Raw genomic sequence first — 13,586 nt, 5'->3', positions numbered from 1 at the left:
TTCTTTCCTGTGTATATACTGTCACACCCACGCCATACTCACAATAAGGCATGATTAAATACACATTTAAAAAAAAAACATTTTTTAATAGTTTCAACATTCTGATGAGCATTGTTTTTGATCTTACAGGACATGTCCACAGTAGTTGTTCCACTCTGTGACTGAGAGGGAGTATGTCCCCTGTCTTTATTTCAGTGTCCCCAATGTCACTGCAGTTTGACATAGTACTGTAGGGCCTTTATATCTAACAACAATGTCTCTGGAGCATCAACATTCCATTTTATTTTGGCCCCCTTGTGTTAATTTATTACTTGAACATAAACTATGCAAAAAGATTAATTAAAAGGTACTTGCTTACCAAACAATAGCTGCATGCACCACAGTGTCATAACTTATAAATGTTCATAGAGGCAAACCAGGTGTGTTTTATCCCACATTTATTCAGGCTTGGCTGATTGGCCAACAAAAACAGTGTATCTTTGTTTTACCTAATATGAAGCAGGAGGTTTTTTTCATCTGATGGATAATGGGATTGATTTATGCCCATATAAGGCTATCCTCAGAGAATAACTCAATGTTTACAGACAAAAAGAAATACACTGCCAGTCATCCATCCAGTTTCACTGTCATTCTGTCCTGACTCATTAGGCAAAAAAAGCTAGAAGTTAGATGCTATATTGTCTCCGAGTTGTATTAAGTCATTAAGTTTGGCAATTATTAAGCCATGCTTCTAGATGTACAGTACTTCATATATTTATGTGACTCTGCTTAGTGAATAGTTGATTGTTGAGTGAATAGTTGATTGGAGCTCAACAAAAATGCAAAACAGGAACTGTGGACTGATAAACTGATCATAGGGCAGAACTGAATAATTCTACCTGCATTGCAAGGCCCTTTTTATTTTCACATATAAAAATAAATATGACAAGCACAGGTAAATAGGACCAAAGATAAGACAAATTTCACAAGCATGATGAAAAAGCATGCTGCTGATTTTCACACATGGGACAATGTCTAGTCATAACCCCCAAGCCTATTCACATCACTACCAAACATCTGTCCACCCAAGCCTATTCACATCCCTACCAAACATCTGTCCACCCAAGCCTGTTCACATCCCTACCAAACATCTGTCCACCCAAGCCTATTCACATCACTACCAAACATCTGTCCACCCTGTTAAAACTACATCCACAACACTGAGATTTCCCCCTAAAAACAACCTGAGGCAAACAGTCCAAATAGTCACCAGTACATTCCACCTATTCATTTAAAAAAGGCCTTTTCTCTTACAGTAACTCAACAGACATGCTTAGAAAAACTGTACTAGTGGAAATAGTCTGAGGAATCTCTCCTACCAACTACTGCCCTTGGTAGACAGGATTTCTGCTTTTAATAAAGTTGTGTGTTCAATAAATATGTACAAACCATCACTTCATAAAAAGAAGACAACCCCTTTTACAGAACAGCAACAGAACAGCACATTATCACCACAGACAGAAGTCCAGATAGACACATAACTGAACATTCACTTCAACACATCCAAATGGTAAGAACAGCCTTCAAAAATGTTAATGCAATTTTGTCTATTTTATACTTTTTTGAATCCTCAAAATCATATGCCATGGTTGGCATTTGTTGCAAGTAATGATACAAAAGACAAAAGCAATAAAACATCAATATAAACTGTAAAAAACATCAAATCATTTTAAAGAGAGTGGGACCCCCTTCATCTTTGAGGTTTCTCTGTTTCTCTGTTCACAAATACTGTAATTGCACTTTCTTTTATCATTTTAAAATTCAACATTTTTCTTCTGGAACTGTCTACTCAGCATTGCGTTGAACTATATTGCTTTCAGAAGAGGATATTTGTCTTCTACACTGGGGAATATACTCTGTACTGTAAGGTTGGAATAACTAGGTTGACTCAACCATTTTTTGCCTCGAAGGATGGTGGTCCCCTTTTTACTTACCTATTGACAATTACAAATACATCCCTTACAATAGCTCTACTGGTCAGGCTGTAGACTAGAGGAGACACACAGTGATGCAGCACTTTCCATTCAGACATACTGTATTATTAAGCTCCAGGCTGATGACTCTGCACTAACAATCCTAGAAAATAGATTTACCCTTTAATCTATGTCCGTGTTATATGGTACTATTTAAAGTTTGCGGCTGATAACCGTGCAAAGCTTACTGCATTTCGTTAAGTGTGAATCTGGCAATATTGTGGTCAGGACCAGAACAACACGGACATGTCAATATATAAATACTTTCAGTCAATATTTATATTTTTCTTATCTTAATATATATATTTAATCCTCTCCCCCTGTTTTATATACACACACATATACAGAGGCGTCAGTATTTACAATAGTGTTGTGATGGATAAAATATATAGCACTTGAACATAAGAGCATGAAAGAGCAGCGTTTGTTGTGGCTTCCAGGCAATAATCAGTGTTATGGATGGAACATTTCTAAGGAGAAAAAGTCATAGGTTTGTATAGGTCATGGGCGGGCGCCTCACCTTTGAACCCCAGCACTGGATAAACAGATTGGACCATTGGTCTTTTGTGTTGTGGATGTCAATCCAACTCCTCTGCACCATAATCATCGGTATACAGTAAATACTTTCATCACAATAAGAAATACTTCACATTCCTCATCATGAAAGTATTGGTTTTTTTTATTGTGTGGTGGGGGACTGAAACAGAAACCTCTGTATAATTTCAATGAGAGCCTATTCTCATTCGCTGCATGATAGAATATAAACATATATTCTAGCACCAGAAGAAATGTACCTATATTCCGGATAACACCCACCCACACAGGCACAGAACTGCACCCATATACACACTCACTCTCAGAAGAGTTTCCAATATTTGCTTTCAAACAGCTGAGCCAGCTCCCCAGTGACAGGCTCTTGCCAGAGAAGTCTCAGGGCGCTCATTAACAGAGTTACAGAGACCACAGAGAGGAGGTATACAGACAAAGGGTGTTAATTTGAGCCAGTTTGCTACAGCAGGAAAAAAATCATGCAGCAACAGGAAATGTCAATTATTATGTGGATTATAACTAATGGACGTTTTTGTAGGGGTTGATACATTTTTCGTAAGGGAAAATCAAGTCTGAAATTTCAAAGTGGAAATGACAAACTTCAGAAGCCTTTTAATACCTCAAATACACTTCAAGTTAAAGAAATTCCTACATTGAAGGAAAGTTCTCCTGCAACAGGGTGATCAAATTAAGATCCTACATCTGTAGTCCCACCCTGCAAAGTCCACTCATACTCACTATTCAGCAATCCATTTATAAGTATTCTGTTTATTCTGTTTCTATGCTCTATTCCCTCTACTACAACATAGACATGCAGATTTCTCCCACTGAGCTCCAAGCCTCTCCTATGATAATGTACAGTCAAGTACATGCTAGACTATATAATATCTGTAGACCGTATTTATAGTTCTATATACAGTAGAATATCTGTATATCTATGGTTGAATTCTTATATTATATGACTCATATAATAACTCCTGTATCTCTGTTAATATCATATACTCTGAAATGTACAGTATAAACTGTCATTTTAAATAGTCAATAATATATTATCCTGATTTAACTTCCCCTCTAACAGCCAAATGTAATCTTAAACTCCCCTTTGAAGAATGTGATTGTGAATTCAAGCTCAAACTGGTCTTGCAGTACCATTATATTTTCACTCACAGACTATGGCAGAACTCGCCACTCAATGATGCAGCACGTTTCCAAACACATCACACAATTCACAAACACACATACACGTTCAGCCAGGACGGAACTAGGGGTTGCCAGAATGCCAGTGAACTCAAGAGTACAAGAATGGGTTTAGGCGTCAAAAGGAATGCTATAGCATTGGTGACAGGGAGAGGAAATCAGAGATATCCTGTCCCCTTCCTTTCCTACTGCACTCACAAGAGGAGAACCCATTCCACCAAGCAACTTGTTTTCATGTCTTGTAAGTTAAAGGCAATATCGCAAATGACTCAAATAAGGCAAAAATAAAAGACAAATTAACAAAATTGTTTCAAATAAATCCTTAAAAATGAATGCACCCCAGATAGAATCAATGGAATCTAGTCAACATGAAAACCTAGCATTTGGTCCCTTTCTCTGAATCAAAAGTTTCTACCCCCATTGTCTCAGCCAGAAACCCTCTGGATGTGGATATAGGTATTTTCTGTATTCATGTCTATTAAATTTTTTTTGTAGAAGGACTTTGATTTACAGGGCTGAGCCTGGTACTTGGTCTCTATGGGTGGAGGTGAGGTCTGGAGTGAGTCCCCATTGGGTCAAAGGTCAGAGAATGGGTCCTGGAGACGGGTTGGAATAGTTAGGGCTGGGCGTGGAAACTTGTGATGTCATAGTATCGTGCTCTCAGACTCTTCCTCTGACTCGGCCTTAGGGGTTGGCCGGACCACCGCCACTGAGTTCCTGTAGGGGGCCATCTTGGGCTCATCAAAGATGCCATCCAGTTCTACGTTAATGATGGGGATATCCAGGTTGCAGAAAGAGTCTGGGCAGTCAAAGTTCGACACGAGACGAGAAGAGACAAGAGAGAAGAAAATAAGAGAGAGACAGAGAAAATAACTGTTAGTGGCTGCTTGGAAAAGGCCGTTCTAGACATGATTAAGGCAATGCTGAATGATGTGTTGTACACAGCAGGGAGGTCAGCATAAGCCCAAGCTATTGTTTTACACACACATCCTCAAAAACGATCCGTGTTTCTAGAGAATTACTGACAGATAAGAGGCAGGTCAGTTAGTAATGTAACTCCAACTTTTCTAGCAGACATAGTGGTTCGGGTAGGTTTGTAATGCTGCAAATTGCATGCGAAGAGACAATTCCCCAACAGTATCCAGTGCAGTCACCACAAACATTCATCCATGTCATTACTTTGTCTTTCAACTCACAGTCATGTGAGAATGATGACATCCATTGTGTAACACTGAAATGGATAACAACCAGTGACTGGGAAACAGAATGTGGAATAATTCTAGAACAGAAGTGGGTGTGGCATAAGGTGGGGTGGGGGTGGGGGGGGTACTGTGCAGTGTGTAAGCAAAGGGGCAGCTGGCACCGGACAGGACAGAGGTGGGATGTGGCATGGTTTCGGGGAGAAAACAGTAAAGAAAGCTTCTTGGGATAGCAAAATTACGCCAATCTTCTGTGTGAAGTGGAGTCGGTGGACGGTCTTTCAGACACATCCATAAGCCATGCATCGCGCCAGTCTCAGCCACCATGCAAAGGCCAACAAAATGGGTTAGTGGTGGACTGAACACAGCAGAGATATATAGCTATATACATATGAGAAGTCATGTATACAGGTATATATACACAACAGAGGAGGCTGGTGGGAGGAGCTATAGGAGGACAGGCTCATTGTAATGGCTGGAATGGAATCGATGGAACGGAGTCAAACACATCAAACACATGGTGACAACATGTTGGACTCCGTTCCATTGGTTCCATTCCAGCCATTTCAATGAGCCTATCCACCTACAGCTCCTCCCACCAGCCTCCTCTGATATACAGAAAGCTGGAGCCATGCAGCTCCACAGTGAGCCAGAATGGCGGACGGTTGGTTGTTTGGAGGGATGGGAGGGTGAGGCTTTAGTACAGTACTGGAACTCCTGCTTACCCTAAAAGGCCCTCTCACATTTAGCCCATATTGAACCACTCGCCTCATACCGCTGTAGGCACACAATAATAGTCGAAAAAAAATATTTTAAAAATGGAAGAACAAGATAAGAGATTCAAATATTTTTACCTTCTTACCTTTTTTTGTGTGAGTTCCCCACAGTTTAACACAGATGAAAGGGTTAAAAGTATTATCAGTTTAACAAACTACACAAAATAATTCAATTTGCAGAAACCATATTAATACTCTGGCAGGCACACTGGAGAGTGAGATATTCCACCTATACCAGAGAAGAGAGTGTATGGGTGGGCTCCTAGTGTGTTGAAACTCCATTGAAGCGTTTACCTGTGGACATGCTCTCTCCAGGAGACAATCCATCCAGAAGGCCGCCACCGTGCTCAAGAGGTTGGGGGCTGGAGCCAGGGGTGCTGGGGGGCTGCGGCGGGGGTAGGCTGGGCCTCTGCCGAGGAGGCTTGGAAGTGGGCCTAGCCTTTGTGAGGGTGCCGGCTAGCGAGGGAGGGGAGGAGAGAGAGGGGGTGGCGGTCTGGGCCTGTCCCGGGGAGCCGATGGTGGCGTAGCCCTGGGGGTAGCTGAAGCCGTACAGGGAGGGGGTACTAGGAGGGGTGGGGGACAGGCTGACTGGAGACGGCTGACCTGTAGACTGGTCCGACATTCCCCCAGACTGAGAGTAGGGTTTAGGTGGGATGGGGGCCAGCTTCTTAGCTGTGGAGAGAGCAGCAACACAGATTTTAATTGAGAGGTGACAAGCCAAGACAAAACAATCTGTCTGTTTGTGCACAGCATGGTCTCTCTCTCACACACACACACACACACACACACACACACACACACACACACACACACACACACACACACACACACACACACACACACACACACACACACACACTACTTCCATCAGTACCTCTTCTCAGGGTGTGAGGGCTATGTTCAGAAGAGTGCTGTGACAGCCCACCAGAGGGTGCCGTTCCCTGGAAGCCCTTCTGTCCAATCACTGGAGACAGCTCATTGTTCTTCAGAGTACTGGGGAAGACAAAGGGATATGAACAACAATATGTAATCTTCATAACCTTCTTCAGGTCGTGTGTGTGTGTGTGTGTGTGTGTGTGTGTGTGTGTGTGTGTGTGTGTGTGTGTGTGTGTGTGTGTGTGTGTGTGTGTGTGTGTGTGTGGTGTGTGGTGTGTGTGTGTGTGTGTATTTGTGTGTGTTCACTACCTGTCAGTTTGAGGGTAGATGGCCTCAATCTTCCACATGTAGCTAACAAATGCTAATCAGGTTCAACATATTGACCTTATTTCTGCACATGTCATGACATCTATAGAAATGAAAATCCCTGTCGTTCAATGTCAGATAATCAGAGTGACCACTGAAAACTTTCACTACTGCAAGTATACTACTAGCTATATGGCAGTGTGGCTAAAGCACATCCAAAAAAACCAAGCCCAAGCCAGTAGGCTTAATGGATTTTTTTCTTGCCTTTTATGGCACTATGCACACAGAATGCCAATGGGTAGAGAGCTTGAAGGTCAAAACCTAACCAGTTTATAATAGGATGTGAGTGACAGCTCTCCCAGCTCCAAATCCCCCCGCCCACTGACAGCAGATGAGGATGGGTGATCGGGACTGGAGAGATTTGAAGTTAGAGTGGAGCTATGCAAATGAGGCATCCCTAACAGCTGTTGATGTAAAAGACCCCATTCCGATGAAGGCCAATGATCGGATAGGAATCATGCCAACCCATCCATATTTTTCACTTAGTCACTCTTTATCCAATTCATATTCAGAAACATAACTAGTCAACTACCATCCAAGGCCAACTGGGCCCCTTTAAAATGACAAATTAACAGCCACTATGTTCTGCTATCTCTGAGAGTTTTTAATATTCTTTGTTGCTTGGCAACATCCTCCAGAATTTCCTGGCAACATGGAAAGTTATGGATTGCATAAAATAAGGAGAGTTTGGTACTAGAATGATCCAATAAAAAAGTTCCATGATGGGAGGAATATCCCTTTGAAACATGAAATTGAGGACAAATGCGAGAAAATGAACAAAATGTATAAAACAGGATGTTGGCACTTTGGAGGGAGTTCCCTTTCTCTCACTCTCCCCTTTGTTTCCTAATTTCCCTCTCTCATCTTGCCATTATGAGCCACTCAGGCCTGTGTGTGTTACGGAGACTGAGTTTGTGTCCATCTCTGGGAGTGGGCAGGGCGATGTGACGTAGTATTTACCTAGTCAGCTTGGCTCCTCTCTCTCTGCTACAGGCACAGGCGCCCCACGGAGGAGGTGCGGACAGGGGGAGGTTAGGGGGGTGGGGACCGAGGGACGGGTCATGTCGGGTTAACACGAGGGGGGTTTTGATGTAGAGAGGGGAGACGTTAGTTTCTGACGGTGGGGGCGCATGCGGAGCTTCGGCCAGGGAGCTCTGTTTGGGGAGGTGCAGGGAGCAGGGCTTGGGGTTAGAGTTGATATCAAGCTGCTGGGGGGAGGGAGAGGGACACGAAGAGGGGGGCAGTGGGGGAGGGCTGTAGCAAGACCAGCGGGGGGGAGGTGGGGGCGACGGCCCAGGGGGCACGGACTCTGGACCGGGGGCGACAGGGCGCGCGCACTGCGGTGCTCGGGGGTAGAAATGGTGAAGAGGCGGGTAGCAAGAGGAGGAAGAGGGGTAAGGGGGAGGGGGCCTCTCCTCTTCCGGGGAGGGGTAGGCATAACAGGAGTCCGACGCGTCATCGGAGCTGCAATGATACAAATTTTAATGATTTCACAGGGAATTGAATTGTTCTAAGTCAGGGAGAGGCCAATATTGTCACGTTCTTGTAGTGGAATGAAAAGTGTTGTATGAAAAAAAATATGTGAACAAGTCCAGTGGGCCATTCTGTCATATTTGTGAACACTCAATAACCACCGCAATTCATGTAGGGTGAAGGAGAACAAGTGCGGGTTTTTGTATCTGGGAAGGGATTAGTCAACCAAAGTTGAACAGAGTCGCGTTAAGAGGGGGAGGGGAGAGGTCTAAGGAGAACGCAAATAAAAAATGTAAAAGAAAAGAGCAAATGAAAAACCTTCATTCAGGCCAGCATTCAAGTTTTGAAACTAGTAAACTGTTTGACAAATACAAGTAAAAACTCTATTTGCAATCTTACACGAGCAGTGTTAATGAAACCTGTTCTGATGGATGGAAATGAAAAACAAGTACATGCTGCATTGGCAAGCTACTTCTGAGATGAGGTACACATTTTCACAATTTTATGGGTAATGGATAAAAACATTACTCTGGTACAACCTGGATATGAAACAAAACTAAGCACAAAAAGAACTTCAAGGGTTCTAGAAACTCTGAAGATCAGACTAAAGAACAACAACAACAACCAAAACAACATCACACGAGGTCACGAGGTCAAACCAAGTTTGAGAACACATGCAACAGGTGTGAGGGGCTTTGGGTTCACAGAAAGATGAAGATGATGCGTGGGAAAGAGAATTAGAAGACGTCAACAGACTGAAAAAGTACAACAACGCCGTGTCGGGGTCAGTTTCAGGACGCTGGGCGTGTGGGAAATTGACAGCCTTACCTGGCACGGTCACTGCTAGCGGGAGGAGGGGTTGGGGAGGGGGACGCAGAGACCTCCCCCTGCTCAGGTATGAGAGCGTCTGAGGGCAGGAGGGGGGACTGTACACCTAGTGGCGTGGAGGAGCTTTTACGCGCTGACGACGAGCCCCTGCGCGACACCCAAGAAGTGTCCATCACCCTGACCCCCATGCTGTAGTGGGACAGAGACGCACAGCCAATCAAAGACAGTGGTCAGGGGTCAGAGGTCAGCTCAGGGAGCCTCATCCTGTAGTCCTTACGATTGTCAGCACAGTCTTTACTGTACTATATGAAGTAGAAACACTAGGGAAAGGAAACTTTTGTAATAATGTGTCAAAGTGTTGGTGTATGTATGGTTGGTCTCTGTGTGACAAACAACTATTTGCACCTGTTATTGTTGTTTGTACTTGTCAAGCAATCAGAGGAGTACATCTGATACCAGACATCGCAAAAAAATGCATTTGAAGTAAACAAACCACACACAGTGTGAGAACATTGTTCACACGGGAACTTATTTGGCAGCACTGACAGCAGCACTCTGTAAGGAGCATTGAACTATACGATTACAAGTGTGTCAGGACGAGAGAATAATTGTGACTGGAATACTGACAGACAAATGATGACAGAGAGAGGCATTCTCTCCACAGGCAGTTCAGACAAGAGTGAACAGAGAGGAGATACAGGCAGGAGGAAGAGTAAGTACAGTACCTTTGAATTTTCCTAACGCTGCTTGGTAGGACAAAAACATTACAATAAAGGGTAAGGATCATGAGAAACTCCATTAACTGATTCACAGCAACACCAAATCAAAGCAACTGCGGAAGCAGTCGATCAGGTGTTGGATCCAAAATGGAGAAGCAGCAGGTTGAGCCTTCAGGTTTGGATCGCAGAGGTTTGTGGGGGATGGAAGTCATGCTGAGAGTAATGAGGAGAGGGATTTGAGGGGTGAAGATGGTCCTTCCCAAAAGAGCTCCAAGCATGTCCTACCGGTGAGCCAATTATCACTTAGTTTAAAGCTAATTAGGGCAACATTTCCCCACGGACGTAAAAATACCCCAAAATAACACCAAAATATAGGAAGTAACTTGCAGCAGTGGTCAATGTACTCGTTTACTATAAAAAGAGCAAGTACAACTACGGATAGTTAAAGGCTACATAGTATTCAGATATTTTTTCAATCAATGACAATTGCACACACAAAGACACGGTCAAGGACATGGCATGACACATCACCCATAGTGCTTTGGAGAAAGGCCCCGAATGAATGAAGACCATAACAGAGGTATCAACCTGCCTTCATGGACTTGAATATGGACACAAAAGAAAAGGAATCAAAGCAGGGAATGCTACTTCCTCATTGGTCTCAGCTTGTACTAAGGAGTAGAATGCTCCTTGACCTGATCCTGCTCTATCTGAAGGGGTGGCTGTTTCTAATGAGAGCAGAGCTCTATTGATTGGTCCCTATGCAGTCCTGGACATGTTTAATTAGGTGGGATTATTGTGTGGTCCCAGGACTGAGGGGCTCAGACGGTCTGCTCTGCTGACAGGGACCGATAAGACAGAGAGGTCATTTGAAAAGAGAGAGTGAGAACATGATTGACTTGAAACTAATCCTCCACAGAGCACAAGAACTGCTTACAGCACCACTCACCATCACGGACCAACCTCTTTCTCTGAGCTCCCTGCTGTCTGACTGCCTATCTCTTACAGTGCACATCTCTCTCTCTATCTCACTAGTTATCTCTCTCTCTCACCTGAGATGAAGAAGAATTCCGTGATATTCTCTCCGCCATTCTCATACCCAGACAAAACTTTTTACTTAGCTCACTTAAACAGACTATACAGCCTTATGTGATCTTATGAAGAAAAACTATTCACATAAAAAGATGACATTATGACATTTCTATGGCACAGATCTGGGTTCAAATACATGCTTATTTAAGTATGTGTATTTGAAATACTTATTTTCTGTGTATTTGAGTATTTTCAAATAATTTGGCAGAATCAACTACTTCTACTTTAAGTATTTAAGAGTATTTGTCACGGAGCCTTCCGGGAACTTTCATTACGCACACCTGGCCCCTATTCCCAGTGATTCGTAATTGTATAAGGGTGTCCTTGGTTTACCAGTGTCCTGTCGATTATTGTTACAATGTCCGTTGGTGCGTGTGAGTACCTGTGCTGTGTGTTTTGGGCTTCCGTGCCCTTGTGGATTGCGCAGATGTTTACGGGTCTCGTCGCGTGTGTTAATCATTGTGGGCTGGTGTTATTTATCCGAGGTACTCCTCGCTCTTTTGTTTGGGTTTCAACCCTGTGTTTTTGTTACGCGTTTGTTTGGTCTTCGTCATAATTTGGGGCTTAATAAAAAAAAACTATTACGCATTCCTGCGTGACATTTGAAACTATTTTCAAATACTTGCTTCCAAATACATTTCAAATATCCCTAGGACCAAACATACCTGGGTTAAAATGCATGGGAGTATTTAAATATTTGTATTTGAAAATACTCAAATACACAGAATATTTTTTTTTCAAATACAAATATTTACATAGCAATACTTTCTAAGTGAATTTTCAAATACATTTTAAAATATTCAACTACTTATCAAAATACTTACTTGAAATGTATGTGAAAATTATTTAAATACCTTAAATAGTATTTAAATCCAGATCTGCTATGGCACACATCTTCACAAAACACAAAAATACATTGCTAGTCAACCAAGCCATTACCCATTGCTCATGCAAATCCTTTATTCTGAACTGTACTGTAATAACCAATAATATCAGTAATAATATTTGATGTCCAATCCCACTGGGCACAGATGTCAATTCAATGTCTATTCCACGTTGGTTCAACGTCATTTAATTTAAATGAAATGGACACAAGTTAATTCAACCAATGTGTGCTCAGTGAGATGGTTCATGTTCTAGAAAATAGTTTTCAGCGAGGACAAGGAGGGAAGACAAGCAGTTAGGTAGTTGACTTCAGAGACAGAGAGGATTTGAGAGAGATGTGGAGGGTAAGATATGGTAAGATATGGTAAGATAGGGTAAGATATGGTAAGATAGGGTAAGATATGGGGCAACAAGAGTTGGATCTTCTTACCCATCCTTCTTATAGAACTCCAGCATCATATTATCGGTGGCCACACTGAGTGGACGTCGGCTCTGATCATTGTGCTTGCGATCTGAATGGTCCATATCCGGAGACGGCATGGAGCTGTAGTTGGCGTTGTGATTGGTGTGGACTGGGCTGCCATAGTTTCCTGTGACATTAAACTCAATCTCTGAGAGAGACGAAAGAGATAGGTGAGGCGATTACTTTTGTGACAATTCACATGTATCCTGTTATAAGAACTGACTCTTAAAATTGTGAAAAATGCCTCCTAAGGTCGGTGACTGACTGTCATACTGTGACTGTGAGAGCTGACGCTCGACTCCACTTGCTCCCTTACAGAGGGTGATACAAGGATATTAAAGCGATGGTATTAACTCCTAATGGATGAGCGACGCGGTTGTGTCTGACAGAGGCTGAACAGACACTGTGTTTCCCTCACCTCCAGGGAAGAACCAGTCAGCGTGCTGGATGATGGGCTCAATGATGCCTACGATCTGCAGGGACACAGTGGTCATCATCTCTGTAATGTTTCTGGAGGGAGAGAGAGGAAGAGATATGAAGGAGATAGTTTAGTTTGATGGAGAGGGATAACTCTGTACTGGAAATTATTAACTTGAACCTTGAGATATGAGTATTGTTTCATTTGGACAGTTTTCGGCATTTTCATGATGTTAGAGAACTGACCATTAAAATGCCGATAAAAGTTAAGAGATATAAAGGTTAAAGATATATGGAAATGATTCAGGAGTCTTTTTCCCTTATGTCGCGACCAGGCATTGCTTTTAAAAAGGTATGGTGTGGTAGGGAGAGGTTAAGTCCTACCCTTCCTGCGTTGTCCACAGCAGGTTAGGGCCCAAGACAATTGCAATATTCCCAGGGGTCATTTTATTTTCGTCCTGGTAGTCATCCAACTTGGCGAGGAATTTGATTAAATACCTGAAAGAAAACAAATAAACAATGAACTAACTATACATTTATATTTTCAACTAACTAAACATAATCATTCATGTACTGTATACCGCATTGGCTGACAAATCTCTGAATCCTAGAGATTGGGGTTTTCGTGCTCATCCTAAAATGAACAGATTGCTCAGACAGAACCCCGGGCAGCTCTTTTCAATTGGGCTATGATGAGGACAGCTTTGACAGGTGTTTCGCAAAAGAAGACAACC

General features: G+C 42.7%; 1 protein-coding gene across 3 annotated transcripts in view; it reads right to left on the bottom strand.

Annotated features, from left to right (window-relative positions):
• Positions 1 to 61: 61 nt before the first annotated feature.
• The window catches only part of LOC106579296 (rho GTPase-activating protein 44), a 90,584-nt gene continuing 77,059 nt past the window's right edge, over positions 62 to 13,586 (bottom strand). The window contains exons 14-22 of one of the 3 annotated variants that reach the window (XM_014159086.3): positions 13,237 to 13,350; positions 12,854 to 12,945; positions 12,403 to 12,583; positions 10,002 to 10,022; positions 9,277 to 9,465; positions 6,608 to 6,726; positions 6,028 to 6,405; positions 5,683 to 5,734; positions 4,420 to 4,557 (exon numbers count right to left, since the gene is read on the bottom strand). In XM_014159086.3, coding sequence (XP_014014561.1) covers positions 5,727 to 5,734; positions 6,028 to 6,405; positions 6,608 to 6,726; positions 9,277 to 9,465; positions 10,002 to 10,022; positions 12,403 to 12,583; positions 12,854 to 12,945; positions 13,237 to 13,350 — 1,102 coding nt within the window. In that variant the 3' untranslated portion in view covers positions 4,420 to 4,557; positions 5,683 to 5,726. Of the gene's footprint in view, positions 4,558 to 5,682; positions 5,735 to 6,027; positions 6,406 to 6,607; positions 6,727 to 9,276; positions 9,466 to 10,001; positions 10,023 to 12,402; positions 12,584 to 12,853; positions 12,946 to 13,236; positions 13,351 to 13,586 lie in introns of all 3 variants that reach the window. The other 2 variants (XM_014159084.3, XM_014159089.3) reach the window with 2 other exon arrangements.

This window comes from Salmo salar, chromosome 19 (assembly GCF_965601325.2).
Source record: "Salmo salar chromosome 19, fSalSal1, whole genome shotgun sequence".
Taxonomy (NCBI): Eukaryota; Metazoa; Chordata; class Actinopteri; order Salmoniformes; family Salmonidae; genus Salmo; species Salmo salar.
Note: the sequence above shows the minus strand (reverse complement) of the source record. Positions and strands in the feature narration are given on the sequence as shown.